The sequence below is a fragment of the Leishmania mexicana genome, chromosome 18 (assembly GCF_000234665.1).
Source record: "Leishmania mexicana MHOM/GT/2001/U1103 complete genome, chromosome 18".
Classification (NCBI taxonomy): Eukaryota; Euglenozoa; class Kinetoplastea; order Trypanosomatida; family Trypanosomatidae; genus Leishmania; species Leishmania mexicana.
Genome location: NC_018322.1, coordinates 431,325 through 455,471, shown reverse-complemented (window position 1 = coordinate 455,471; position 24,147 = coordinate 431,325). Strand labels below are relative to the sequence as shown.

Genomic DNA, 24,147 nt, shown 5'->3' with positions numbered 1-24,147 from the left:
CGAAATGGCGCAACGGGAGCAAGGGAGAGAGAGGAGGGCAACAACACAGAAGAAAAACGCCAATAATATCGTGCACTAGTGAATGAAATGGAACGGAGCCACAAAGATGGTCAAGGGTGCCGCTTGTGTGGATGCTGCCGTGTGCCAAGCCTTGACTTCCCTTCGTAGTGACGCAAAGGTGGATAAGGACCAAATAGCAAGACAGGGAAGATGGATGGAAGATATCGAAAGAGAGTTCGTAGTGGAGAAGAGTTGGCCCAAGTAGCAAAGGCTCCGCTCGTGAGCTGTTCAGAAAGCGCGCGTTCCTTCGGCGACCCTCAACCCCACTCCAATACCAGCCGCACCTTCAAGAAGGCACCAGTGCACAGAGCAACAGCGGCCATGCATTCCGATGCGCGTGTATCGCGCGACGACGCATCCCCTTCGTGGGAAAGCCAGAGAAACGAATCCAGCGCACGCACACGCACAGAGAGACGCGTCGCGCCTGTTGAAAACTCAGTCATCACCCCTCCATTTTTTTCTTTTCTCCCCTCACACACGTAATGAGAAGTTCGTCGCCAACTATGCTGCTCCTGCGACTCATGAAGTTTGGCGGTTTAGCCGGTGAAGATGCGGTTACTCGCTTACAATACTACGCACCCACAAAAAAAAGGGAAAAGATCAACAGTGCAGACAGGCGTCACGGTCTCTTTGACTGAAATCGAACGCAACTGTAGTCACAATAACCCACTGCAGTGAAAGCACACCAGTCACGCCACACCACGCCGTGTGAAGCTTCCGGTGCTACGCCTCTTTTGCCTGCTCCTCCGGTGCTTCGTCTGCGACCGCACTCCCGGTGTTGTTCCCGACCAGCGAGGCACGCTCAACGTCGTGAATGCCAAAAAATGCCATCAGCCCGAACGCACGCAGAGAGCCATCGATAGCGAGCTCCAGCTTGTGCCTGCTCAGCGTCGCGCTTATGTACCACGGACCAGCGGCTGCATCGGTCGGCTCGTCGGAGATGATGCCCACCAAAACGCACCCTATCTCCACCTGGCTTGCCAGCAGCACCGCCAACTCCTCGTCAGAGATGGTAGATTCACAACTACCTTGCGTTAGCAACGCCTCGAGTCGGCTCCCAGGCTTGACCAGCGCCTTCGGATTCGCATTAGCGGCTACAACAGCAGGATCCCCGCCCAGCACTGCCCTCCAGTGGTCTCGCAGGTAAACGTGGCCGTTTCGGAGCAGATCCTCGAGTAGCTGCTTGTGCTTCGAAACGCGGAAGTGCAGCCTTCGGGCAGTAAAGCGCGGTGCCAGAAAAGAGGCGGACTCGACGACGGCGCGCCACCGGCAGGCCGCAGCGGGCAAAAACTTCCCGTCGTATGCCTCGAAGGCGCGCACACCGACGGACACCACTTCCACGCCAGGGCCCTTGTACGGACGTGTGCGCAGCACCATATCCGCCAGCGCGGGAGTCGAGAGCACGATGCGGCGTATGGGCCCACCATTTGGATTGAGGTGATACAGAGGCACGAGGCCTTTCCCGGACGAAGAGCTAGCGGCGTCATAGTAAACGAAGCTCGCTTCGTCATGGCGGTTAAATCCATAGAAGGTTGATATGTTAACCCACGCCTCGTCCTCGACGCCAACCGGCGCCCACAGCTTGCCTTTCGTCCAGTGGTTCAGCTTGTGTCGAACCACTGTGGGCGCCGTCCAGTCTGGCTGCTTTACTTTGCGGAAAGCCGCCACAAAGAACCCGCCGGTGTCATCACGATGCGGCAAAATGCGCAGGACCTTATTGCCGTCGTACGTCGGCGGCAGCACCGGGTGCTGCAACCCCTCTACATTCGGGGAGAGAATGCCTCCTGCCGAGTGCAGGTGACATCCCCTCTGCTGTAGAACCGCATTCACGTCGATGAGCTCGACACTGTCGCCGAAAGTCTCCAACCCGACACAAACCACCTCCTCGTCCTCCTTCGGATTCATGCTGCACGTGCTATAGACGAGAATGCCCCCTGTGGCCAAAAGGTCAAGGCCGCGGTACAGCAACGCACGTTGGGTTGGCACGAGGGACTTCACGTAGCTTGGCGACCATGTTGTGGCGATGGAACGCTCCTTGCGGATGGTGCCGTCGCCGCTGCACGGGACGTCGCAAATGATGCGGTCAAACTGCCGTTCTTGCGGCTCGCTGCTCGGGTTCGTAGGATCGTCAAGGTACAAACGCGGCCACTGCACACCGTCACATCGGGTCGTCATCACGTTCGGGGCGTGGTAGCGCTTCAGCCGCGCCGGAAGTGTCTGCGTCGCCTTCACTCTGTCCTTTTCGTTTGCGATGAGCACCCCTCGACAGACGTCTGCAGACCACCCACCGCTCAGCATCGTGTCCAACGCCTGCACTGTTTTGCTCCCAGGTGCCGCGCAGAGATCCACGACAGTGTGTTGCGGCTGCACATCCAGCACAAACACCGGTATCGCCGATACCACCTCCTGAAATGACACGGCGCTGGCAGTGTGCAGGGTGCGGCAGACGTACTCCACGCGCTTGTGGCTGTGGTAGTCGCTGTTGCTGCAGGAGTAGAGACCAGAACTGGACGGAAAGGCAGCCACGGGACGCACCACGGCGGCAATGTCGGGTGTGGTGAGAATGCGGGTTGCGATGGTCTCCAAAGCACGCTCGCAGTGGTGCAGGCGAAGCGTCATGGGAAGCGGCGTAGACATGCTCTGCACGAATGCCGGCCATTCCGAGTCGACGTTCTTTCTGCTGTCGTTGCCTTCAGAGGTGATCTCAGGATGGCTGCCGTTTTCCTCCGATAGTGCGGCGGCGGCGGCGGCTTGTCGACCCGCAGGAGAAGACGGGTCCTCGCCACGCACAATGGCGTCAAATCGACTGCCCCGGTAGTACTGCAGAAGAGGTATCGTCTCGTCCAGCGGTCCGGACATGGCAGCAGCAGTGCGACGTCGCTCGTGGACATTCACCGGACCGGAAGCCTGGGAAAGAGCAAAACACAACTCTGCCACGTTGATTCTGTCAATCGTGGATTGGCTGCGCGGCACGCGGCGAGTGATACGAACAATATCGAAAACCCCATCAGGACACGCCTCCTCTCCTAGAACCGACAGCAGTTTCTCGAGCCCGCTGCCGCAGATCCACGCGTCGCCTGCGTCATCATCGTGCCAACATCCCTCCGCGGAGCACGGTCCATTCAACCCTGCTTTGTCCTGTGTGATGTCGGCGAACTCCCTTGCAAGGTAGCTGCGCCCATCCTCGGCGGATGGAATGAGTTGGGCCAGCTTCATCAAGGCAGCCGGCAGCTGCTCGCGCTCACGCTGTCGGCGCTGCTCACGACGCTTCATGACGGCCACTTTCCAAGGTAAGATGTTCGGTATGTTGTACAGAAGGGACGGAAGTGAGAGAGGGGTGGGGGCGCAGAGAGTTGATTGGGACGAAATGGAGAAGAGACGAAAAAAAGAGGTGGCGCACGAGAGCAGAACAAACACGAACCAAGCGAGGGAAGCACGGGCCGTGGTCGAGCATGGGTGACACCCCGTGGTGCAACGGGCCGAAGCGTTCGACAGAGACGCCGAACTATGCGCAGCGGCGTCGCAAGCGACACAAGGGCTCCTGCGGTGCCGCTCAAGAAGAAACAATGACAAAGATCATACTTGCAGAAGCGTCCTGTCTCTCTCTTCTCGCTTTTCAAAAGAGTCCCAAACCGGCATACCGTGTGTACATGTGGCGGTGTTGCTGTACACCCCCCCCACCTCTCCCTTCCCACGGCGCGTATGGTGGCGAGTGGGTCACGACCATTATGTGGACCCTTTTCCTTTTGTTTGGACCTCCCCCAAAGAAAAGAACAAGAAAAAATGTGATACAAGCCAAGATGATCACTGTGTTCTCAACTTAATGCACACACTTTGATGGGAAAGCGGCGACATATGGAGAGAAGGGAGGTGATAAGCAGCAAGAAGCACATGTGCAAGGCGATCCTGGATTGTTGCCCCCCTCTCACAAAAAGTAGCCGTGCACAGCCGCATAAGTCGTTGCCCTCAAGAACAGCGATGGGCTTCTCAACATATGCTACATGAGAACGGAAGTTGACGATTTTTCCGCCTCCGCTCAGCGTCTCTTGTCTTTTGCGATGTCTACACCTCCCAGAATGCTTTGCCGTCTGCATTGCGCAGCTCGCGATCGGCGCCGTGCCGCAGCAGGTACCGGCCAATCTCCTCATTGTTATCCATGGACGCGTAGAAGAGCGCGGAGTCGCCGTGTTTGTCCCGCAGGTCCATCCACGCGCGATGCGCTGCCTTGTTCTTCGCGTTGTTCTTCTCACTTGTCGAAACAAGAAACTCAACGAGCTCCATGTTTCCGCGGTTCACGGCGCGATGCAGGCACGACTGACCCCTACGATTTTGATGCATTAAATCTGCACCGTTCTCCAGCAAGAAGCGCACAATGCTCAGGTGCCCACGTCCCACAGCTAGCAGCAGAGGTGTTTGTCCCGTCGCATCCTCGGCGTCAACAAGTACAGCGCTAATAGAAGCCGGAGTGGCATCGACGGGCTGCGAAACTCCTGGCATGTCTGACAAGAGCCTTGTCGACTTTTCGTCGCTCCTCCCCTGGGCAACCTCGGTCAGGGGGGCACTGCTGCTGTTCTGCTCCTCGGAAGTGGGGTTTTGCTGGGACTCCTTCTGCTTCATGTGCGCGGCAAACTCAGCCACACTTCGGTCCAAGATCTCTCTCAGTAAGTCTAGCGGTCCCCCAACGCTACAGGCAGTGGCAAAGGGTGTACTCCACTCCTCATCTTCGGTCAGCACAGGCGAATTGTACGGTACCTGCATCAACTTGCGAGCCAGATCAAAGTTCTTGAGCGCTATGGCCCAATGGAAGGCTGTACGCCCGTCATTGTCCTGATAGCTCCACAGCCCATGAAAGTCCGAGTGTCCAGTTGCGGGAGTCGTGTCGTCATCTGCTGCTCCTTCGGGCAAAGAGAAAGCCGGCGCGGGCTCTAGGGGTGCTACCTGGCGAAGGCGAGCAATGATCACGTCGATGTCGGAGTCCCGGCAAAGCTCAGAAAGATGCATGGCTAATGTTTGATGGTGTGCGCTGGAGTAAAAGACTCTGAGTCAACTTGCAGACAAACCCTGCGGGAAGCTTAAAATAATAATAATAACGCCAAGGTGATGAGGCGGTGAAGTGTGCAGACTGCAGCTCGTCCCTGGAACGCGCACTATCGCAGAGTCTATGACCAATAGACTACTTAAAAAAAAAGCAATCGCCCTGAGAGAAGTGTGTTGCGCGAGGTGCACACAGATACAAAGACCCACGATGATCGAAGCACTATATATATATATGTGTGTATTTAATCGCCAGCACAAAGACACGAAAGAAAAAACGGTAGCGGGCTCCCAACAAAGGTAAGCAAGTAGTGATAGAGAGGAAGAATGTGTTCCGCGAAAAAAAGGGAAAAGGAGAAACTATCCAGATAATGCACCTTGACACTGTGCAGTGTGTAGGGATGTGGGTGAGTGTCGTCCTGCGCGCGGTGTGAAATAAAGTAACGGGACGAGTGCTGACACTGGCAAGCCGTGTAGAGACAGAATTTTGAGACTCAGTCCTTCTCCTTCTCCTCCGTGCAGGGAAAAAGGGAGTAGAATGAAACCGAGAAACGTCGACGAACGTGGGCAGTGGAATAGAGGAGCCGAGAAAGGGAGAGGAGTCGTTGGACTCGGGAAGAGAAGGATTCAAAGGGGGGTGAGCTATGCTCCAGAAGCAAGAGATGAAAGTCATAACCTGGCTGCCGAGTTCAAACGGCAGTGACAAAATCCTTGTGGAGAAGTGCCGGCCAGGCGTCGATAAGGCCTAACGTCGAAATGTATCGGCTCAGCGATGGAAAACACCAAAGATGACACCAACGCGCATCCTCCTCTCCAGTAGCGCACCCTTTTTCGCATTGGCAACGCCTTTTCTTGTTTTTTTTCACAGGCTAGTGGCTTGTCACCGCCATACACGAGGCGCTTAGAACCGTAATCGTCAAACGGAAATGCAAAAAAAAAATACGGCAAAAGGATGTAAGCTCGACCCGCTGCACCGCGTCAGTCAAACTAAGCGCATCATCGAAGAGGCGAAGAAAACAGAGAGAAACGAAGAAGGTGGACGGTGCCCTCTCTCTCTCTCTTGCTGTACAGAAGGGGGAGCAAAGAATCGGGAGGGGGGAAGGGGAGGAAGTTAGGGCGCCCTGCGACAACCCCGAGGGAAGGAAAGAAAGAGGTAAACCTCGTCAAGACAAAGCCCGCGTGTATCCAAAACGGCAATTCAGGCAGCACCACAAACCATCACTGAGGAGCGGAAAAATAAAAACGGCGGCGGAAACACAAACAGGGTTGAAAGCAAGCGTAAAAATACAACATAAAAACACGGAGGTTGGGATGAGAGGGGAAAGCGCAAACAAAAACGTAAGAGAGGCAAAGAAGCGTGTGCAACAGACTCCTTACCCACACGTGCACACACACACACGCACACAGATGCACATATGAAGTGAAGAACGGAAGGTGAGAGGACGAGAAAGCGGGAAGGAAGCAAGAAGAGAAGCGTGGACCTCATCCCACACGTGTCAAAAGTCATCAGAGAAATTACAAGTGTTCGACGTTCAAGACGACAACTCACCAAACTCATACCACAACAAATAAAATAAAAATTGAAGCGACTGAGAGGATACGGAAAAAAAAAAGAGAAGAAAACGAGTGAGAGTTCCAGTTGGTGCTACTCCTTTTCCTTCAACCCCTCTCCCCCTTGTCCTCCGCTCTTTCGTTCCTCCCATCAGCGTGGAAGAAATAATCGGCGAGAACAACAAAAATAATAATAATAATAAAGCATCGCAAGGAGAGGCAACGAGGGAGGAAGGGAAAGTGGGAGCTGCAACAATAAACAGATATGTACATCCTTGTCCCGCTTCCGGTGAAGAGAAGTGACACTGACTAGAACGAAGACTGGGTGCGTGTGTGTCCGTGTCCGTGTCTGTGTCTCCACAAAGAGCGCGTCAGAACGGAAAAAGGGGGGCGGTGAGGAAACAGGTGCGTCACGAAAGGCAGTGGGTGGGTTCTCTCTACGAGTCGTCGTGGTTGGCCCAGTACGCTTTGTTTTCCTCTACCAAACCCACCGCGAAGCGCATATCAGGCAGAAGCTCGGCCACTTGCTCAAAGAAGGGGGTGATGATGTAGTTCATGAAGGCAATCTGGCTCTTCGCAAGGCTCGGCTGAAGGCGATCCATGAAGGGACTGCATTCGAGGCCTAGGTTGCGCTCGCGGTCTCCCTGCTGGTAGAACTCGTCCGACACTTTCGCTCCCCAGCGCAGGTAAATGTCAAGCGGGCGCCCGCAGTTTGAAATGTCGGCCATTTTCAGAGCAATCGCGAGGCAGAGATTCTGCTCGTCGGTCTGGGTGAAACTAGAGCGCTCCTGCATCTTGCCCTTCAGATTCGCCACGTACTTTCCGTGAGAGCCCATGTCCGTCGCCAGCACCATCTCTATCATCGTCTCGCGGACCTCATGACGCTGCTCACCACTGAAGCTGGCTAGGATGTTGAAGGCTGGGTTCTTCATGAGCTCGAAAACGCTGCTCACGTGGAGATTTTCCAGGACACTGCGATCGTTGTACAGCGTAGCAAGGTAGCTGCCTGTCTTGATGTGGAAGTTATTGTTGATGCCAGGGTGGTCAAAGTCATGGATCGAGGCAGCCAGCAAGGCAGAGAAGACCTGGATCTCGCTTAGGTTGCACCGCTTCGCCAACCCTCCCTGTGTGATGATGAAGTCCGTAATCTGCAGCACATCCGCGGCGTGCATCGAGTTGTGATACGGGTTGCCGTGGTAGCTCGCCTCCACTGCGCTGATCCAGTTGAGCGCAATTTCCTCGTCGATCTGGAACTTTTGCAGGAAGTCGTGCATGCACAGCAGTGCGTACATGGTTACCAGGAGAGACCCGCCGTGCGTCTGTGCAGAAAGCGAGAGGTAGTCGTCACCGCTCATAGCCGCCTGGACATCAAACACGCGGTAGTTCCATGAGTCGATGGAGTCCAGCGCCTTCCATATCGCAGCTCGGCTACCTGAGAGTTGACTCACCTGGATCACGAGGTCCTCCTTGGAGAACGGCTGCACAACGCGATTCGCGGGCGAGCATGCGTCGCACTGCTCTGGGGACAGCCACCGACTCTTGATCATGCGAAACAGGATAAGATCAAAGTCCTTGCAGGTGCGGTTCCCGAGCGGGCTCGGCAGTCGAGAGTTGTTGTCCTCGCCAGCTGCCTTCTGCTGCTGTTCCTGGATCGTCCGCCACAGATTTCCCGTGTTCTCTGTGCTGTAGCCGCCGAGCTTCTGAAGAAGCTCCTGTTTACGTTCGTTGTTTATTTTCTGCTTGTACTTGTTTCGTGTCAGATTATCGTTCAGCGCGACCAGCTCAAGATCAAGTGCCTCGCGCTTCGCGCACGCTATCGCTTTGGCTTCCGTGATCTGGAGCAGCTTCTGCTCGTACTCCTTCGGGTGGTTATACATGTGATGCGCCTGCAGCATGCTCTCGAGAATATACTTCTGCTGGTCCTCCGTGGTTTGCTCAAGCACGAAGGTGGCATGCTTCTCCCCTGACCCCGACAAGCAATGCACCTTCATCGAGCATGCTAGGCCTTTGGAGTCAGCGGAAACCGGCGCGGCGGCGGTACCGGCAGCTCGATGCACATTCCCAGGCTGCACGGTTACTTTACCCGAGTTGAATGCCAGCTGAACCTCGCGAAAAAAGCTGCTCCAGTCGGCATTGTCGCAGAGCGAGGCCTTCGCTGTGTGAAGGGCCTTCTCGTTTAGGGTGCAGATGTAGGAAGCGCCTTCTAAACTGTCGTAGGAACGAAACGACAGCTCCTCTGCCGTGCCGCTCATCCCCGCCATCACGGAGACATGGTTGTCGCAGATGGCATACACACTTGCCAGCTGCTGCAGCTGCTCAAGAAAGTCGCCCATCGCTGCCGCTGCTAGAGCGAGGCACCACAGGAAGACAAACGAAAAGCAAAAGCTCAGACAGGGGAATTCTTTCGGCCGCCTGTTGGTGGGTGAGTGGGGTGTCCGTCTACTGTTTCGCCTCTTGCTGCTATTTTCTGGAGCGATGGGCAAACCGTCTTGGGGAGAAGCTGCAAAAAAGGCGGAAGATGGGCCAAAAAAAAGAAAAACGAAAGAACGAGAAGCGCGTCAGACTTCAGCTCTGTTGTAGAGAGAGAAACAGAGTTAGGAAAGAGGGAAGGACGGCGCCAGAGTCGAAGACGGGTAGGTTTGCGCATGGGAGAGTACAGAGACATACGCGGGCGGCTAGTTTCGGGATTTGCTTGCTCGCGCTCACAATATCTTGAGTGAATGCGCACGGTTGTGCTTCACCGTAAGCATTGTGGTAATCCTCATGCACAGAAACGTGGCCTTTCAGTTGCTTGGAAAACGCAAAAAAAAAGAAGACTCGGCGCCTCCGATACTTCCTGGCAGGGTGGTAGCCACGAACAGCTCATGAAGCTCCTTGATGTTCAAGACATACTTTTCTTCTGATTGTCTGAGAGAGGTAGCTTTCAACGATCACACATAGAATGTAAAACGAAACGGCGCACTCGGGCTATTAACGTGGGTGTAGCTGTGTGTATGAGGGGATGTCAGAATGTGGTCTGTTACCCCTGCGAAAAAGGAAACCGAAAAAAAAAGACGGACAAAAACACGAAAGGAAACAGGAACATCACAGCATTCTCATTTCGAAAGCGGCGCCTCTTTACGCCAACGATGAAGCATACGAAGGAAGAGGAATTGCGGGAAAGCACACGCCCCACAGTACACATTCATTTCGCGCCTAATCCTTTGCACATCTTTCACTAAGAAGATGAGCCTCTCCTCCCCTCACTCCTTCCTTTTTTTTCCTCGGATATTCTGTGTTCGGTCTCCTCGCAAGTATTCCACGCGTAATCGTCACATGTACTACATGAAAAAAAAGAAGAGGGGAGATGGGAGAATGTCTACCGATCGGTGGCCTGCTTCTTTATGTAAAAACACGAGCAGATTTCCCTTGTTTCGCCTCTTGTCAACTCACTTCCTTCTTGCTTGCGTGTATGCGACCATCTTTTGTTCTCTGCTTTTCTTGCCTTTCCTCATCAGGTACGAACCATTTTTCTTGTTATTCCGATGTCAGCCCCGCATTTTCCCCCCTCCGCTACCCTTCTCTGGTATTATTCAAAGCGCTCCACCATGTTCGCTTTTCGTCTTGGCGCTTTGAGTTTTCCCCCTTTCTCACGCTCCTCCCTTTTGTTTGGTTGGCATCCTGGGAAGATAGGAAAAGAACGGGAAGGGAGCCAATCGCCATCTCTCAACATCATGCACTCCTCTCACTGACGTATAAACACTGGGTGAACCGCGATAAAGAAAAAAAGAAATGGAGAACAAAGCAAAGAGCTGAAAGACATGATGGAATCGGCATACATGCGCAAAAAGAAGAGAGGGGACATCCAGACATCAGCGTTAAATCAGCTAAAAAGGGGAGACGGAGAGAAGGGCAGAGGGTGGGGGAGCAACGCGAGGAAAGCGGAGGGGGAAGAGAGAGAGCTGCGGATCAGAGGAGATAGCAACTTGGGCAAATATGAAAAAAAGGGGGTCGAAAAAGAGGGACAGAGCTAGAAAAAAAAATGACCGTGTTAACGCCCGTAGAAAGAGGAAGAGACAGCGAAACAAATAAAAAGAGACACAGGAGGGTAGACGAAGAGCCAAGGCAACAGAGGAATAATGTACATATTTACCGAAAGCTACACAAAGCAGCGGGTACAATACCTTTTCTGCGCACAGCACACACAAACGCACTCCCGCACAGTCTCGAGAGTGTGCGTTGATGTGGATTTCCTTTTTCCCGTCCGTTTTCTGATGACAACAGGCACACCTTACTTTTTATAATCATTTGTGGAGGAGAGAGCACGCGGGAGAAGGGCAGCACCTAAAATAGCATGAGTATGTCGATGTGTGCAAATTCCAAGTTGATTCCAGGAGAGATGAAGCCAAGAGAAGCAAGGAGCAAAAGAGAAGGAGACAGAGAGGCAGAGCCCCATCAGTTGCCCCCCTCTCTCCTTCAGCGTTTGACTTATATTGCCGCGCTACAAGATACCCATCAACGTGGCTACAGAGCTACATCGTCGAGAACAAAGGCTGCGGTGGCGGGCTCCCCCAGGTCTTTTCATTGCCCGTCACATTCAACTCTGCCCTTTTTTTCGCATCTTGTGCTCCTTTCCTCTTGCCATCACGAACACACACACACAGGCCTTTCATCCAGCGGCAGCGGAGGGGGGGCACAGGGAAGGTGAAAGAGCGCTAAGAGGAAAGCTCCTTCTCATCAAAACAAAGTGAAAAAAAGGGGGCACACATGAAAGGGGGGCAGGTCATCGGAGAAACAAAAAGGGAGACTGTGTAAAGGTCAGCGGACGAAAGCCATATCATCGAATCTTCTACTGGCTGCACTTTGCGCGTACATGGATCATTGAGAACGCAGTATTCCCCCACCCCCTCTTCAACTGTCTAAAAGGTATCAGAGCCGGCTCTGAAAGAGAGGCAAAGAAAGAGAGACTAAAAACACCATCGACAACCCCAACGCCAACCCGTCGAGATCACAATTCACAATAACCTCTCTTTGTGTGTGTGTGTGTCTTTTATAATACATTGTGCTTGCGCGTTCGCTAACATTACACTTAAGAGTTCTGAAACGCCTATACATACATCTTGAAGGCGAGAAGTCGCCGTGCGACCCGCACGCACTACACCTTCCTCACTCCGCGTCTGCCAAAAACGCGTCCAGATGAAAAGGGCACAAAACAAACGAAAAAATAAACAGTCTGAACATGAAAACAGAGCGACGGCGGTTGCAAAGGAAGGTGCAGGTAAAGCGACTTCCCCGAAGGCTTAGGAGAGATGCTTAGCGGCGTTGGCGTCGCGGTCGCGCACACCAACGCAGCTGGCGCAGGAGGCGGGAAACACAACTAAGCGTGTGAGAAAGGTCTACACGTGGCCGTCGCTCCCCCCTCCCCTTTCCGCACTTCAACACCTTGGAAGCAGGAACGGGATACTACTCGTCCGTATACTGGCCGTTGCAGAAGTTGGCGAAGCAGTCCTGCTGTGCTGGAGTCAAAGTGCGCAAAGGGTTGAGTGGGCTGTCGGGGTACTTGTCGAAGTAGTGGGTATCGCCCTCTTTGTGCTGCCGCACCGGGATTGGCGCTGGAATCTTCTTGGACAGCACTACATTCCAGTCCACTTCCGCAAAGTACTTGTGGTTCTTGATGTCCTCCGCGCCGTTGGGCAAATTGCCAAGGCGCTTCGTGGGATCGAGGGATAGAAGACCCTTGATGAAGTCTCGGGCCTTTGAGTCTACCCATCGCGGGAAGAGCACCTTGCCCAGAAGGATCTTCTCGTAGATCTTCATCGGGCTGTCGTCGAAGAACGGCGGGTAGCCAACCAGCATTTCGTACAGCAGGATGCCGAGCGCCCACCAGTCGACAGCCTTGTTATGCCCCTTGCTCTGAATGATCTCGGGGGCTAGGTACTCGGGTGTGCCACAAAGCGTAAACGTACGCTCCATCACGCGCTTCGCGAATCCGAAATCAGTGATCTTTATGTTGCCGTCCTGGTCGAGGAGAATGTTCTCCGGCTTCAGATCGCGGTAAACGATCGACTTGCTGTGCAGGTAGTCAAATGCTAGGATCACCTCGGCGCAGTAGAACTTCGAGACATCATTAGGAAATTTGCCGGCCTTGCGGAGATGTGAGAACAGCTCGCCGCCTACCACGTACTCGAGGAGAATGTACAGCCGGTTCTTGTCCATGTATCCCCGCAGCATGCTCACAATAAAAGGGTGATCGATCTCCTGGAGAAGACTCGCCTCCGCCATCACGTGGTCGACCTGTTTCATTCGGAGAATCTCCTGCTTCTTGAGGATCTTGAGGGCCGCGTACTGGCCTGTTCCTTTGTGCTTCACCAAGCGTACTCGGCCGAAAGTGCCGGTGCCGACCGTCTCACGCATCTCCAAGTCGCTCAGCCTCCATTTGGAAGCTTCGGCCTTGGTGATCATGGTGTTCTATTATGACTGGTAAGGATACGACCGAGCAAAAGGAACAAAATCTTCAAGGCGCAAGAGAGGCAGACAACGGCGGATAATTTGGATCTCTCTCTCTGACAGAGTGTGCACCCGACACCTGGTCACCCTCACCGGAGGTGTATGAAGCAGAGTCTTTTGTAGCTGCAAGAAGAACACGAATGGGGGAGAAAAGGATAGGAAAGAGGCGTACACCTGTGCCTTTTTAACTCGATCCTGTTTGCGTGGTTTGTTTCACCCGTCCTCGCCTATGCATGAGCTCGTACAGCTTTATTGGGGGGTGCCAGAGCCCCACGGAGAGGGCGAAAAAGACGAGAGTGGAAATAGAAGAAAGATGGAGTGTGTGGTGGAGAGTGGACATGATCGCACGATCAAAAGAAAGCCTTACATGCAAGCCTCGCGAACTTGTTGTTCAACACGCCTTGGACACGTGATGGCTAAGAGGAATAGCAACGCGGTTCGCGTGCACTTTGGGAGGAGTAACAAAAAAAACGCGGCAGGCGTGCACCTCCACTTGGTGCCTCTTTCTTTTCACTCCCGATCGATGGCGCGGGAGAACGCAGAATGACAACAACACAAGACGTGCACAACCCACCCCCTATGCATATGCCGGCGCCCTACCTTGCCCAACGAGAATTGCAGCACAACCTCTACTGGGAGATGAATATGACACAGGCAACTGTCTCTGTCGCGGCGCACCACAGGCCAGAAGTGCCCCTCCTGTGAAGAAGATATAGCAGATACAGCACCTTGTTGGCGCATCTCTAGAGCTTTTTTTTGCCAGCAGTAACGAAATGTGCGCGAGGTCACCTTGCAAAGGAAGAGATGGAAAAACAGAAAGAGGAGTCGATAGTCATGGTACCCGGAGGAGAAGTTGTCTGCCATTTCTGCTCCCTTCCGTGCAAAGAGACGTGATGCTAAAAGAACTTGGGAAAGCTGATGCCTGACCTTTGGGGCAGTGTGCTCCAGCCCTCTTCGATCTGGCGCAGTACATCTGGATTCCCCTTGGCCCGGTCCTTCAGCTGCGTTAGCAAATCGGGGTCGTTGTTCCGCTTGCAGTCGGCACCGGCACCGAACCAGTCGCTGCAGAGCACGTAGTATTCCATCCGCGTCTCAATCTTTGGAATGCGCGAAATATACTGCTTTGCCTGCTGCGGACGCTTGTAGGAGAGTAAGGCGGTGACATAAGCCTCACCGTCCAGCACCGTCTTCTTGTTGGACGAGATGCCGCTCATATCGTCAATGAGGTCCCACTGACTAGTGCACAAGTACGCACCGAGCATGCAACGCTGGAACATCTTCTCTGGTACACAAAACTCATTCTTCAGCCGCTGCGCGACAGAAGTGCGTCCATGCTCGAGGGTGTAGCGGATCGTGTCGGCGGCGCTGGCCTGCAGGAAGCGGTAGTCTTTGTACTCGTTCATAAGCTGAGTCTGCTCATCGAGGAGGCTGCTCTGAAGCTGCAAAAAGCGCTCCTCGACCATGGAAGCTGGGAACGGAATCCCGCTACCGCCGATCGGAGAAAAGGGCGTGGTGGTCGGCTGCGGGCGTGGCCTCTGCTCTACAGCCTTCTTGGTCGAGACAATAGCAGCCTGGATATCCACGCCTTTGCACTCTTGTAGCATTTCCCAATTTCCGCTTTCCATCGACTGCGACAGCGCGTGTCCCAGTCGTGTTTCCTCGTGAAAGTAGCTGCGCAGATGGAAGTAGGCCTGAACCCGTGGGTGCTTGTTGAAGTACTCAGCCATGAGCTGCTGATTGCCTTCGCACACCCCCACGTATTGCAGCAGCAGATTGCACGAAATTTCGTGCGATGTCAAGGTGGCAAGCCCAGCGGAGCCGCGACTGCGGATCATGTGAACCATGACCGTGAACACCAGGTCCGCATCAGCAGCTTGAATGGCGCGCTTCAAGGCCATGTCGGGCTCGCCTATGCTAAGCAGCATCGGCACTTGATGAAACGGATTCACTTCTGCATCCAGCAGTACCATTGCGGCGGTGCCGTGGCCGGTGACCTTAGCCTGCTGTGCCAACTCTGCGAATGCAGTGAATCTACACGCCTTCAGCTTCTTGACTATTTGCTTCGCGACCTCCACCTCTTCATCCTTCCTGTGAACTGAGACACGCGCCAGTCTGCACATCGCCCAGTCCAGCATCACCGGCTTCACATCTGACCCAAGAACCTCTGCCACACAAAAGGCCACCTGATGCTCGCTGCACATAGTAAGACGCTGTAGAAGGCGCACCTCGCCGAGGTCAGTGAGCTGCTGGTCAGTCACTATCATCCCGAGCGGCTCGAGACGAAGGTGATTGCGCACACGCAGTCGCTTCGACATGGCCATGAATGAGCTTGAATCACAGAGGGAACAAAAGGTTCGGCCAAATGCGGCGATTCTCAACAGCCGCTTCTGTTGCGCCGCGGCAAACTCGAAGCCCGCTGCAGCAACGCACTCAGCGACCGCTTCCACCAGCGCGCCTGAGGTGTGCTCAAGATTCCGTAGCATTCGCACTGCAGACGCATCTCCGGTCATGAACTCGTCGTAAGTTGCGACAAGCATCGCCCCAGCGGCCCGTGAGCCAACAGAAAAGACGTGCTGGACGGCAAGCGGGGCGATCTGCAGGAAATATAGCGACTCTCTAGAAAGCACCCAAGCACCGTCCTTCTCGGGAAGAAGACAACAATCAAATGGTAAGTCAGAGATGCAGTCACTGTTGTCAGGCTCGTCGACGTTCATCAAGAATAGCGAGCAGGAGTAGTCCTCGCCATCACCCTCACCCGACGCGCCGCCGTACTGCATTCGTTGTAGATATGCAACACAATGGCTTCCACACCACGTCATTTGCACAAAACTTTCCGGAGTCGCGTCAGTACGCCTAAGCAGAGAAACCTCAGAGAATCCACTATTCGTCGAGTATACCGACCCATCTAGCATCATAAACGCGACGCCCCGGCCGGTGGGCGAGCGGCACATCTCCAGAACGCGCCCTCCCTCGACTGGCACATCGAGCTCTGAGAAAGACGAGTTTGAGGCTCCGAAAATGCACCGGCAAATGAATGAGTTCGAGGACCAGGGTGAATAGGAAAGGAAGACCTCTGCTGTCTGTCTTTTGTCAGCCCTTTCGTCGAGGGCGACGAGCGCGATGGTCGTCATGAACTGGCGAATGCTCTGCGGCAAAGAGAGCTCGCGCACGGTGTACTCTTTTTGTGGTCCAAGGTGCAGAAGTACAAGCTTCGCTTCAGTTGCGGTGTCAACCAGCGCAACAAACCCATTGTCGCACGATGTACAGACAACCGGTATTTCCATCGGCAAAGACGGCGCTGCCGTTGCACCGCAATAGTTGTAAAAGTGGACAAACCCTGTATTCAAAACTACTATCAAGTGATCAGCTGCCTTGTTCCATGTCATGTAGACGACGCTTTCAATCGCCTTTAATGAAATGCGGGTGCTCTTCTGCAAAGGGGTTCCAGCGAGATGGAAGAGGAAGATAGAGTTCTCGTTTGTTGAAAAATTACAACCCCTAGGGGAAAAAAGAGCAACGAGCCCACCGCATCCGCTGTGCGCCACCAAAGAATTATCGAACTTGAATGTGAGTGAGTTGGAGTAGTCCTCCAGCTCCGAAAAACGAAGAAGAGCATCTCCTCCTAGCGAAATCCATGACCCCAGTCGACTGGTTTGATCGAAGTGTCGCTTGTGAGGCATTGGCTACCGAGAGCAAGGAAAAAGTGAGAATTGAAGAATCACCACCTGACACGGTGTTTCATCGAGAGAAACACCTCAAACCTCGCGAGAGAAAAATGAAGGGTTGGGAATAATAATAATAAAGATCCCGCCCAGAAGCAGAAAAAAAAAATGAGAGTGTCGTTGGAGAAGTGGCAGAGGGTTTCTTTCATAGTAGGGAGCATATCTCTATCGCCAATGCATCATTTGAAACGCGAAACACTTTGTGAGTGTGGTCGTGAATTCCCCCGTTGAGATGGATGCACTCGGGAAAAAAAACACCCACTAGTCATGGTTGAGTGGGATTCCACTCCAAGGGCTACAGTGGCGAAATATGGCTCTGAGGCTCTTTTTTATATTATTATTCTCGGTTGGTTGGTTTACTTGTAAGATGCTGACGATAAAGCATCGTCAGGTCTTTGTACATCGTAGCACAGAGGCCGTTTTCACTCTGCTCTGCGTAAAGCTTTCCTTGCAGAAAACCGTAAGATCATAATCATCAGGACATCGGTTTCCACAGCAATAAGGAAGGATAAAGACGCTTTCACCAGCACCGAGAGTAAGCAGGAAGCTATGTACGCAGACAGTGCTCCTTTCCTGTTGTGTGGAAAAATGTGGATTGGCTGCATCGACAATGTCGATAGAAGTACCCTTCCAACCAAGAACTCCGAGCGGGAAAGGAGGGCTGTTGCCAGTGGTTTGAGAGAGAGCAAGTACAAGACTAACAGTGATTCCACCACTAATCCTGTTAAGCTGAAATATATCGTCAGAAAAACGCTTTGCCTTAAAGAACGTGTTCCACTTTGCAGACAAAGTGGACGAAGTCATAATGTCTGGGAGCTGAATCGCGGTGACATTCTCCACGGATGATATTCCAATCCTAAAGCTGCTTGGTACACGTGAAGAAAGAGTCATCTGCAGGCGCTCTGTGGGGAGCAGATTGAAAAAAAAAGACCCCTCATTCCCTTCAAACACCTCCGAGTCAAACAATGCATTGTTTTCGCATACATTGTAGCGACGCAGAGAAGCTCCATTCTCAGTATTAGCGGCCTTGTAAAAAAGACATTTGGCTCCAATTGCGACGTCAGATGCGGAAAAAGTGGATAACGACACCATAACCGGGCTTGAGTTCTTTCCTTCATTTTGAAGCAAAAAACTGGGGTTCTTAGCGAATTGAGAAGACGCAGACAAAGACTCGCTCGCCACTTGAAACTCCACAGTATTTTTATGATCCGATACAGCGTCGTCGAAAGGCCACAGAAGAAGAAAAAGGCGCTCAAACGTAGCAGCAAAGTCTTCAAACGTCACCCACAAAACACAGTTCCCATTTACCTCTTCGGTCTTGTACATCTCATACTCAAACGCGTACTTCAGGGCCCTTCCATTCGACGGGGCAGCCACCTGAATCAAAAAAACATAGTGAATACCTTTTTTTCGGCAAACATCCGTTTTCAAAATGGCGTACGGAATTCCGCACCACACCCCGCTCTCTTCGAACGTTTGTTCCTCAATCGAGGTACGCGGGATGGCGCACGCGACCAGTTTGTGTCCATACTCGCTCAGGGCTCGTAGCGTGTCGAAAGTGGTAGAAAACGATGATCGCCTCAATAAATTCACTTCGAAAGCTGTGCAACCTGTAAGGAGCTCGATGCAGTCACGTAACGATAGTTCTTGGATGTAGCGATAACCACCTATTGCTTTTGCAACAGCCTTCTCAAGGACCGCGGCGTAAAACGGGCTACTGCACGAATTCAAACCTACAATGGTGCATGTCGCATCTACGTGAATGCATGGAACTAAATCGTCAACGTACACCTCAACAGGTGATCCGCCGGCAAAAAGGCGAAACACGTACAGCCCCGCCTTATCGTATCGTTTTACAACCAACGACTTGCAAAGGGCGTTGTAAAAAGTGAGAACATTCAAAGCAGCGCACAAATTCTGGTTGTTGTAATAAGGCGATGGCGAGAAAGGAGCTTTGGAATTTCCCAGCTTAGCTTCCTGAAAGGAGTGCAATGCAGAGTATCTATTCAATCGAATTGCTTCCGTCCCTGCAACAGGATGATTGAAAGCGTCTTGTTGAAAAGAGATATCACTAAAAACAGAGTCGTATGATGTAACAAAACCGTCGACAACTTTTCTCGTCACACTAGTTGATAGCTTCACAGTCCCACAAAAGTCACGGTCCTTTCTTCCCCTGAAAAGAATCCACCGTCCCACACCCGAGGCCTTCTGTTGCGCCTCCGCAGTAGACGTGGAGCTCGACGATTCCGCGTTCAACCGATTCAAATCAACAATCAGCATAATTTCATCGACTAGATAAGAAGGGATGCACGTCTCTCTCAGTACAACAGACACTAAGTTCGAATTTTCAATGCAAAGTTGACGAATAATTTTCGCGCTTGCAGAGTCCAGCTTTATCCGCTGCAGACTCAGCTTTGACACGCAAGAGCGCAGCAGTGACTCTTTCAGTAGCTTCACCTCCTCCACACCTATGTTCACGCCATCCAAGATTAGCTCTTCGATGTCGGGGCGCTCCTCGATAAATTGCAGTACGCAGCGAAAGTGCTTCCGTGGTAAGTAAATTCCGCTGACATCAAGCCTTGCATCGCCATACTTCAAGGCCTCTTGAACCTGGCGAAGAGGGAGGTCATTTAGTTCCCTGCATACAGAGATATATGACTGCTCTCGTGTCACTGTCATGGGTTCCCAGTTTTTACTGGTGTTTGTGTGTGTATGTGTGCTCTGGAAAATGACTGTCTCTGCACTCTTTTGCCTTTTGCTACAGTTCCTAGTCCAGCGAAAAGGCACTCAGATGATAAAAGAGATATAAAAAAAACAGGAGAGAAGGTAGAAAACGGAGGAAAACTTTGATGAGGCACCTGAAGAGCGTTTTGGCTTTAGGCTGTGAAAACTACAACACCGCAGACACCACCGGCATGGACTCAGAAGGAACGAGGTGAAGATCCCAACTGTGAGAAAAAAAACTGATTTTCCTTGAATAGTCTTCACACTCTATCCAAAGCGAGACTGATGCAGAAAGTGGCTTGCGCTGCTGAAACCGCCATGACGAAGAAATCACATCATTGTAGTTCGCATGATATGAGCTCCCTAATGACGGAGGACACCTCAGTGCGTGGTATCGGGGTCCAGCACCCACTCTCTCCGTGAGGGAATCTAGCCAGCCCCTATCTCCTCCCGATGCCAAAGCACCCCTGGCGGCGACAAGGTCAAGTACCTACGATGCGGAGGATACAGAACGATGTATCCCTATTGAGGTCAGTGGTCAGGTCCTGGATGGCATGGCGTCGCAGCGACCTGTAGCAATGAACACGCATGTGCCATCAATTGGAATGAGAGAATTGCAAGAGTGCTAACGAGCCCTCCGGCTATTCGTGTGAAAATACATCTCCGCAACTGCGTGATTTCTGTTTGTTTGTCCTCTCATTTAGGGAAAGTTTTTCCCACCTTATCTCGACACACTTCTTATTTCCCATCACCTGGAGAGAAACATTAGACAAGCACCCGTGCAAAGGCAAAACATGACAAAGATGTTGGGGCATATCGTGGCGGCTCTCTTCAATGCTGGACCTTTCCCTTGGAAACAGTCAGTACACAGTTGGACCTCTTGCCATCCCTTTGCGATAGTGAGAGAAAAAACTGCCCGAAAAAACAGCCCCCAGTGGACGCAACAGGCAAGTATTTTTTGCAGCGGGCAACTTTTCCACACCTTCAGGTCGGCGAAGGCAGAAAAATCGCGAAACGCCCCGAAACAGAAGCCTGCATCATCCTCGTCACTATCGCTTTACTTGGCCCACTAGCCGTTCAACTTTCCCACCCACCCCCTCCACAACACCTGGGCGACATTGTCAGTACTGCGCTTTACAAAAACTACACCCCCCCCCATCTCCACACACCGTCAGCAGCACCTGGGCCCCAGTCGCCTTTACCAGATGTGAGCCTTCTGCTAAGCTGAGTTGGCTTACCTGAACTGCGGCCTTTCAGGGCCGCCACCCTTTCAGACCCATAAAACGGGGACAGGCCCCACGCCGCCCACGGTAAGCTTTTTTCGGCAAGAAAACCAAGCACCAGACTGACGCTGGTCCCTTTTGGCCCCTCCGCGGAAGCATTTCTGCAAAGAAGGCGGAGCTAATTGATTCCTAAAAGAACCAACGATCGCCCCGATTCGCCGCTACTCGTTCCGTTGGGCTCGCAAGGGGTTGGGTTGGGGGTTGGCTTCCCCCCACCCCCCGCGCGCCACCCGGCGGCCGTAGGCCCCGGGCCGCTTTTTCCCAGCCCCAAAGTGCCACGGCACCAAAACCCCGCAGAAAATTCCCCATCCAAATCGCAACTCGCGACAAAAAAAGCCTTTACCTGGCCACAGATGTTGCCTTGCGCTGCGGTAGCGGAACGCGCCGCCATTGGAAACCAGATATGCACTTCAACAAAACGGCTTTTTTTCTCCAAAAAAAACTAAAACGATAAGTCCTGCAAGCCCCCGCCACCCCATTCACAGGAACCCGGCCCCCACAGGCGCCCCACAAGACCCCCAATACCGACAAACGGAGCCCCACGGCCGCCACCCATCCCCCCTTCCAAGCGCCACACCAAACCCCACACACTAGAAAAACCCCGTTCCGAAGCAAAGAAAAGGACAAAGCCACGCCCCAATTCCGCTAGTGTTGCCCATGATCTCTGAGATATTACGCCCCAACAATGCGTATCTTATGCACACCTGTTTTCCAACACGCACAACCACAGAACAACTTCTGCACACATTTGTTTCCCAGAGGCGCTGCCAACCACCACAAAAGAGTTCTGCGTCCAAAAAACCCGACCCACAAGCCAAACCCCCAACCTATCCAGCAGCATCTCCACAAATGCGTTTGCGCCGGGTTCGCCCCACCAAGGGGGCAGGGTACGGTAGACACTTTCCGTTGAAACCAAGAGCCCGTGACCTATCCTCGGGCACGGCTGCGGGCTCGCGTTGTCGGCGGAAACGCCGGGGGCAGCAATGTGCCGAGGAGGCCCGCCGCCACGATCGCGTTCCGGCCGCCTCGCTATGAATTCCCCTGATGGCTCGACAAACATCTGCACTCACCTACATTTTTTTCTTTCCGCTTTTGCTGCACTGCGGCGGCGTTGCGCGTAGTCCTGTGCCCCGCCTGCGCCGTATACCGTGGAATGGCGACGGTCTGGGCAACCCTAAAAGCGGGGCGGGTTGGCCGGGTTCCTCGGCGAATCCTCGATGGATGTGTGTCCCCCGAAAGGGGCGCGTTATGCCCCCCACGGGCTGCGCGGGGCGCGGTCTCTCAGGTTTTCGGCGCCCTGGCGTAGCAGGTGAGGGGGGGGGGCCGCCGCCCCGCCCCACAGTTTCGGTGACACCGATCCGCGGCCTACGCAACCGGCATGGGCGGGTTACCCTGCGGTGGCTGCGAAAGCGTCCGGGAGACAAGGCTCATCCACAAGGGGCCGGGCCCCGCCTTCGCCACCCGGCCCCAAACCCCGCCTGCTTGCATACCAAAACAGCGGCCCAACGCTAGGGGGGTGGCGAGCAGGGGCGGCGTTTGCTCAAGCGACGTTTGCGCCCCTAACCCGGCGGGTGGTGGCGCTAAAAAGGTGCGGGGCATCCCCGCGCAGTCTTTCCGCATCACGTGTTTGTCACTCGGTTGTCGTTTTTTGCGTTTGGCTTTGGCGGGGGGCGGCGGAAGGGGGATGGTATGTCTCGCGGTGGGGCGGAAATATCGCTGAAACTGTGGTTTTTACCGCCGCAGCTTGTTTTTTTCCGGGTTGGGTGCACGGGGGCCGCCTCTGGGGGACCACCCATTTCGATCGTGTTTTGCATGTTTTTTTTTCACCTTTTTGCGAGCCGGGGGTGTGCGGCACACCGCGCCGCGGTTCTCCCGCTTGTTGGAAAGATGGTGAGGGGTGGTGGTGTGGGCGGCGGCTTCGAGAAGCGAAACGCGCGGCTCCCGCCGCGGGCCGCAGCAGCCAGAGCGTCACCGTTATCTGTGGGGCTTTGTGCGCGGCGGCTCGCTTTTCTTCGCGGACGGGTGGCGAGCCAAATCCGCAGCAGCGGCTGCAACGCCTCCGGGGCCATCGGGATAGCCGCCGCCCGAAAAGCACACGCAGGGGCACCTTGCCACACTGGCGGCGTCGGCAAATGGATCTCTGCTTCTTTTTGCGTGGTGGTAAAGAAACCGCGGCCAATATACAGCGCCCGCGTTAGCCGAGGGGAAGGGCCAGCCACTGTTACACGAAATCGCCCGTCGTAGCGGGCGCAACGACCCCGCGCAGAAAGAAGAGCCAGACAGCAGAAAACGATCCGCTTTCCCTCGGCTTCACGGTTCCGGAGCGCCACGCACATGTGCATCCCCACCCGGCAACTAGTGGGGGAACTATCCCACGGATTTCGCCAAAGAGGTCGCATAACTAATGGGGGTGTCCTTAAAAAAGGCGTCGGCGGCTTTCGTATCCGTATGTAAACATCGGTGCTTTCAGAGAACCGGGGCCTCGCCATCCCATTTGCAGCTGTCACTTTCACTTCGGCACATTGATCCCGGGCGGGGCTCTCTGAATCATGAAGGGCAAGCGGTATGCGGGGGGTGGCCCCCCCCCTCTCCGCGGGGGGCTCCTGGGCGGCTGCGGTCCCGCATCAATGCGCAGGGGTGCTGAGCCCACAAGACGGCAGGAGTCCATGCTTGCCCGCTCCCGCGAAGGGGCTGGCCTGTGTGCGTCGGGTGGCTGGGTGTGGGGGTGGTGTGCTGCCTGCTGCCCCGCTGGCGCTGTGGTGGCCCCCACCCCCGCCAGAGCCCCGGCCCCCACCTGTGTTTGCCATGGGGGCAACCGACCCGGCGTTGCGGCCGGTATCCTGCGCGGGGTTTGCGGATCGCTGGGGGCTGAAAGCACACCCCGTCTGACGCAACGACCTGGTTACGCACGCCCCGCTCGCTAGGCATGGGTTTTCCCCCGTCCTGCGTGTGCGGCGGCCCCTCCGGCGGGCGCGCGGTGGGCTCCCTGTGCGCTGGTGCGTGCGTGTGCGCGGGCCGTTTTCGCCTGCTGCGCGCGCGTCCCCGTCGCGGGCGTGCGGGTCAGGCGGTGGGTGGGATTCCTTTGCAGGGGGGGCCGCCAGCCCCCCCTTGTTTTTCGGCCGAGGGGGGGGTGGCGCCAGGGCAAGCTGGCGGGCCGGGGCGTCCGCCTTTCGCTGGGGCCCAGGAGGCTGACGGGCAAGGCGGCGGTATGTAGTTGTTTTGGGGTGTTTTGGTGATTGGGCGGGCTGGGGGGATGGGGTGCCGGGGGGGCCGGTGGTGGGCGGGGT

At 54.3% G+C, this 24,147-nt stretch overlaps 6 protein-coding genes across 6 annotated transcripts; all 6 read right to left on the bottom strand.

The window, feature by feature from the left end:
- Positions 1-783: 783 nt before the first annotated feature.
- On the bottom strand, positions 784-3,333 carry LMXM_18_1110 (putative methyltransferase; the record flags this gene model as incomplete). Its single annotated transcript, XM_003874076.1, has 1 exon — positions 784-3,333. The coding sequence occupies one exon, from the start codon at positions 3,331-3,333 to the stop codon at positions 784-786; it is 2,550 nt and encodes an 849-aa protein (XP_003874125.1).
- A 789-nt stretch (positions 3,334-4,122) lies between these two features.
- Positions 4,123-4,818, bottom strand: LMXM_18_1100 (conserved hypothetical protein; the record flags this gene model as incomplete). The annotated part of the gene is made up of 1 exon (XM_003874075.1): positions 4,123-4,818. The coding sequence occupies one exon, from the start codon at positions 4,816-4,818 to the stop codon at positions 4,123-4,125; it is 696 nt and encodes a 231-aa protein (XP_003874124.1).
- A 2,264-nt stretch (positions 4,819-7,082) lies between these two features.
- On the bottom strand, positions 7,083-8,978 carry LMXM_18_1090 (putative phosphodiesterase; the record flags this gene model as incomplete). Its single annotated transcript, XM_003874074.1, has 1 exon — positions 7,083-8,978. The coding sequence occupies one exon, from the start codon at positions 8,976-8,978 to the stop codon at positions 7,083-7,085; it is 1,896 nt and encodes a 631-aa protein (XP_003874123.1).
- A 3,109-nt stretch (positions 8,979-12,087) lies between these two features.
- On the bottom strand, positions 12,088-13,086 carry LMXM_18_1080 (protein kinase A catalytic subunit; the record flags this gene model as incomplete). Its single annotated transcript, XM_003874073.1, has 1 exon — positions 12,088-13,086. The coding sequence occupies one exon, from the start codon at positions 13,084-13,086 to the stop codon at positions 12,088-12,090; it is 999 nt and encodes a 332-aa protein (XP_003874122.1).
- Positions 13,087-14,027: 941 nt separating this feature from the next.
- LMXM_18_1070 (vacuolar protein sorting complex subunit,putative) lies at positions 14,028-16,517 on the bottom strand (the record flags this gene model as incomplete). Its single annotated transcript, XM_003874072.1, has 1 exon — positions 14,028-16,517. One exon carries the CDS (start codon positions 16,515-16,517, stop codon positions 14,028-14,030), a length of 2,490 nt encoding a protein of 829 aa, XP_003874121.1.
- A 723-nt stretch (positions 16,518-17,240) lies between these two features.
- Positions 17,241-19,532, bottom strand: LMXM_18_1060 (putative calpain-like cysteine peptidase; the record flags this gene model as incomplete). The annotated part of the gene is made up of 1 exon (XM_003874071.1): positions 17,241-19,532. One exon carries the CDS (start codon positions 19,530-19,532, stop codon positions 17,241-17,243), a length of 2,292 nt encoding a protein of 763 aa, XP_003874120.1.
- Between the last annotated feature and the right edge of the window lie 4,615 nt (positions 19,533-24,147).